The sequence below is a fragment of the Arabidopsis lyrata genome (genome assembly GCF_000004255.2).
Source record: "Arabidopsis lyrata subsp. lyrata unplaced genomic scaffold ARALYscaffold_1, whole genome shotgun sequence".
Taxonomy (NCBI): Eukaryota; Viridiplantae; Streptophyta; class Magnoliopsida; order Brassicales; family Brassicaceae; genus Arabidopsis; species Arabidopsis lyrata.
Window position 1 is genome coordinate 14,267,438 of NW_003302555.1, and position 4,037 is coordinate 14,271,474.

General features: G+C 41.3%; 1 protein-coding gene and 1 long non-coding RNA gene across 2 annotated transcripts in view; both read right to left on the reverse strand.

Moving 5' to 3' along the window:
* LOC9329739 (potassium transporter 10) overlaps positions 1-2,888 on the reverse strand; it is a 10,577-nt gene extending 7,689 nt beyond the window's left edge. Inside the window, exon 1 of the mRNA XM_021010439.1 lies at positions 2,718-2,888. Within this exon, the coding sequence (XP_020866098.1) occupies positions 2,718-2,888 (171 nt within the window). The remainder of the gene's footprint in view (positions 1-2,717) is intronic.
* Positions 2,889-3,052: 164 nt separating this feature from the next.
* LOC110225152 overlaps positions 3,053-4,037 on the reverse strand; it is a 3,282-nt gene continuing 2,297 nt past the window's right edge. The window contains exons 2-4 of the long non-coding RNA XR_002329560.1: positions 3,837-3,988; positions 3,580-3,640; positions 3,053-3,118 (exon numbers count right to left, since the gene is read on the reverse strand). This is a non-coding gene — a long non-coding RNA (uncharacterized LOC110225152). The remainder of the gene's footprint in view (positions 3,119-3,579; positions 3,641-3,836; positions 3,989-4,037) is intronic.

The window sequence follows — 4,037 nt, forward strand, 5'->3', positions numbered from 1 at the left end:
CTGTTGGGGGTGGCAACAGGTGTAGAGGCATCATGGAAATTTGTCATACTACCGGAGATTTCGTTGATGATGAGACTGGGGGTTCAGGGGATGGGGGTCCGGGCAATGGGGGTTCAACGGATGGGGGTCCAGGCCATGGGGGTTCAGGGGGTGGGGGTCCAGGCAATGGGGGTTCGGGTGATGGGGCTCCAGGCAATAGGGGTTCAGGGGATGGGGGTCCAGGCAATGGGGGTCCAGCCAGAAGAGATGTTCATTGTGGGGGTGACAGTGCATTGAAAAAAGCATTGAATATCACTAAGCTTTATGGCTACGAAGATGTGGAACCAATGTTCCATGATAAAGCGCCAAGCAAATATAAACTTGATGACCTAGATTTGAGTAGGGAGGATGACGAGATCTACAAAGGGCGATTGTTTAGGGATAAAGAGGAGTTCAAGCTTGCGGTAAGAATCTATGCTATAAAAAGGGTGTTCCGCTTCAACTTCAGCCGGCATAAATTTAATACCACGACTGCATCATGTATTTCCCGTAGATGTGATTGGCGTGTGTACGCTCGTGAGGTGGGGAGAAAAAGGGAGTACGAGGTAAGGAAAGTGAACCTCACGCATGTGTGCGATGCAGACTCACGCGGGCAGTTCTCAAAACACGCAACATCTAAAGTAATTGCCACTTTGATAAAACGGATGTACTGTAAATTGGCAGCTGGTCCACGGGCATGTGAACTCCAAGATATCTTGTTACATGAACACAATATTACTGTTTCCTACTGGAAGTGTTGGAAAGCGAAGGAGTTGGCGATAACATCAGCTCAGGGTACGGAAGATAACTCTTTCCGATTATTACCAGTATATTTCTTTGTACTCAAATATGCTAATCCAGGGACAATAACACATCTACACACAGAGGAAGATGAGAAAGGAAAGAACAGGTTCAAGTACGCTTTTATGTCACTGGGAGCAAGTATACAGGGTTGGTCGCATCTGAGGAAAGTTTTTGTGTTGGATGGCAAACATTTGAATGGAAAATATAGAGGTGTGTTGTTAACAGCTAGTGGTCAAGATGCTAATTACCAACTTTTCCCAATTGCATTTGCAATAGTGGACAGTGAGAACGATGCAGCCTGGAGTTGGTTTTTGGAAAAGTTAAGTGATATTATAATAGATAGCACCGAGTTGATGTTTATCTCAGATCGTCACGGGTCCATATACACAGCTAAAGAGGCGTGGTATCCCTTTGCTCACCACGGCGCTTGTCTTGTACACCTTGAGAGGAATGTCCAAGCAGAATTTGGAGGCAGGGGGATGAAAGCTCTGGTTAGTAGGACAGGCGAGGTGTTCACACTCTCAGCTTTCAAACAAAACTTTGCAACAATAAAGGCTAGAGATGAACGTGTAAGTCAGTACCTTGAGAATATAGGACTAGAGCATTGGTCACGGGCAAATTGCAAAGGCAAAAGATACAATTTTATGACCAGCAACATAGCTGAATCATTGAACAAGGCGCTATTACCATGCCGTAAAAGCCCCATAATAGCTACGTTAGAGTTCACGCGGAGGATGCTTGGGAGGTGGTACGAGTCAAGGAGAAGTGAAATAGCCAAGCTGAAGAGAGACATACCTCAGGAAGTTGAGAAGGAATTATTGGTGCAACTTAATCAATCGACAGGTCTGTCAACAGTGGGGTGTTTGCAGTGGGATGTCGAAGTCAGTACACCCACAAACTGCCGTTTTCATGTGTCGCTTGATAAGAGGACTTGTAGTTGTAAGGAGTTCCAGATGTTACTAATTCCTTGCCGTCACGCAATGGCTGCATGTGCATACAGAGGGCTGTAGTACAGGATCTTGGTGAGCGATTATCATAGGAAAGGGGCGTGGAAAGCAACTGTATCTGGTGTGATACTGCCGGTTCCAGATCCAGATGATATTACAGTACCAGATGAAGTTAGGGCTATCGAAGTATATCCACCAAAGTCAAGCACTACAAGAAAACACGTCATTTGCGACTGTGAAAATGGTTGCTAAACGGTCGCAAAAGAGGATTTTGCGACTGTTTAACGACTATTTCGGGCAATCGCTAAAAAACGGTCGCAAAATTTCTAAATCGCACGATAGTCGAAAAATTGCGACTCTTTAACGACTATAAATATATTGTCGCAGATTAACGACTAATCTGTGACTGGTGAATATCGTTTCAAATGTCCGACTATAGAGCAACGAACATAAGTTAGCGACGCTTTTGCGACTATAGTAACCACACATAATTGGTCCCACAGTGCGACTCGTTTGCGACTGTTTAGAGAGGTAATATTGTGCGACTAATTTGAGACTCTTATAATTTGGTGACAAAATAGTCCTCTATTAGTAACCAATTTGATACGAGATTTGGAGTTATTTCTAATTATGTTTAGTCACAATTTGGTCACATTTGTTACTTGTTCTGGTCACAAACTAGTCACATTTTCTTAAACAGTTTGGTCACAGAATAGTTACATCTTATTAATCCGAAACATGTCCATTTCAAACGCAAATGCTACATTCAACCATTCAAATATCATTCAAGTACTTCCAAACCATTCAAATATCATCCTAATTAGAGCATAACATATCTTAATAAGTTTTCATGATCACAAAGACAAAAGAAAATAAAAATCAAGGTCAATGATTAGAGGCGGTGTTAGATAAAGGGGAGGTTGGTGTGGTTCCAGTGGTGAGTCCTACTGGTTGGACTGCTGCTGCTGTGGTGTCTGGAAGGGTGCCTGTTTGTGTGCTGGGTGGTATGATGACTGGTGGTTGCTGGAGTGGAGAAGAAGACATGAAGGCTGCCAAGTCAGGATCCTTGTCTTTCATAATGACCTGCAATAGTATCGTGCTTTCAGGATCTCTTACCATAGCTCTTTGGTTTTAGGATAAAATTAAAGGATCAAAGACCTGCAATAGTATCGTGCTTTAGACCAAAGAAAGATGACAGCAAATTCCAAAGTAAAGAGCTAAAGAAAAAAGAAAGAAAACAAAAAGCACTTACATATTGCTATAGTAGCCCATGTCCAAACATGGTTAAAAAAATTAGGAAACGTCAAACACTAACCGACCAAACATGGGATGAATTGAACAACTACTACCTGCATCCAGAATTTAAGAGACCAAATAGAGAGAGTGATATGCATAAATTTTAAGGTAGCAACTAATAACTAAGAGCCTAAATTCCAAATTGGTGAACAATAACATTCGCTTCATGACAGACATGTAAAACAACACTAGGCTAAACAAGAAAGTATTTTGATCAATTTCCTTCAGGACACACAATGTAATCTATTTATGATCGAGATTAAAGCATTATGGTGTTATCAAACAGTACGAATAATGCTAGATTTGAAGAGAAAACGAAGATCAAATACCACAGAAGAGACAAAACTACTACGTCTTTGTGCTATCAAGTCCCTTTGCAAACAATCCCACATAAACACTGCCGAAGAGGGAACCCAAACTGATTGAACAGGTTATGATCTTATCACTCATTTGTAGTTGGTAAAAGAAAGTGAAGTTCAATATTATAACACTGTGAAATTAGAGTCAAACTAACCTCAATCAAGATCTGGCAAATGAGAAAACCTTAAACCATTATGCATGTTACGTAGATACACCTGCCAGTATAAACATACCAAGTAAAAAGAAAGGGGACGAATATATCCACCTGGAATAAACAAAACATACGCAAATATGTAGAGCTCAAGAGTCATAATTAAGAGACAGAGCAAGAGCAAGCATAAATAGAGATTAGAGAGCAATTCGTATTCAACTGGTCTAAACACAACTTAAAACAACTATAATCGGAGTTACCTTTGTAATGGTTGAGCTTAGAAGGCAATGAGTCCCAACAAGCTTTAGCAGTTCGGGATGTGCATTCACCTCCCTCATCCAGAAACCATTATAGCTTCTCGTTCTTGATACCAAAGTTCTTGTTCCCAGTAAGTAGCTACATAAGGATGCACCTAAAAATGAAACAAAGCAGAAAAGCTCACTCATAACCAAGCTGTGTTG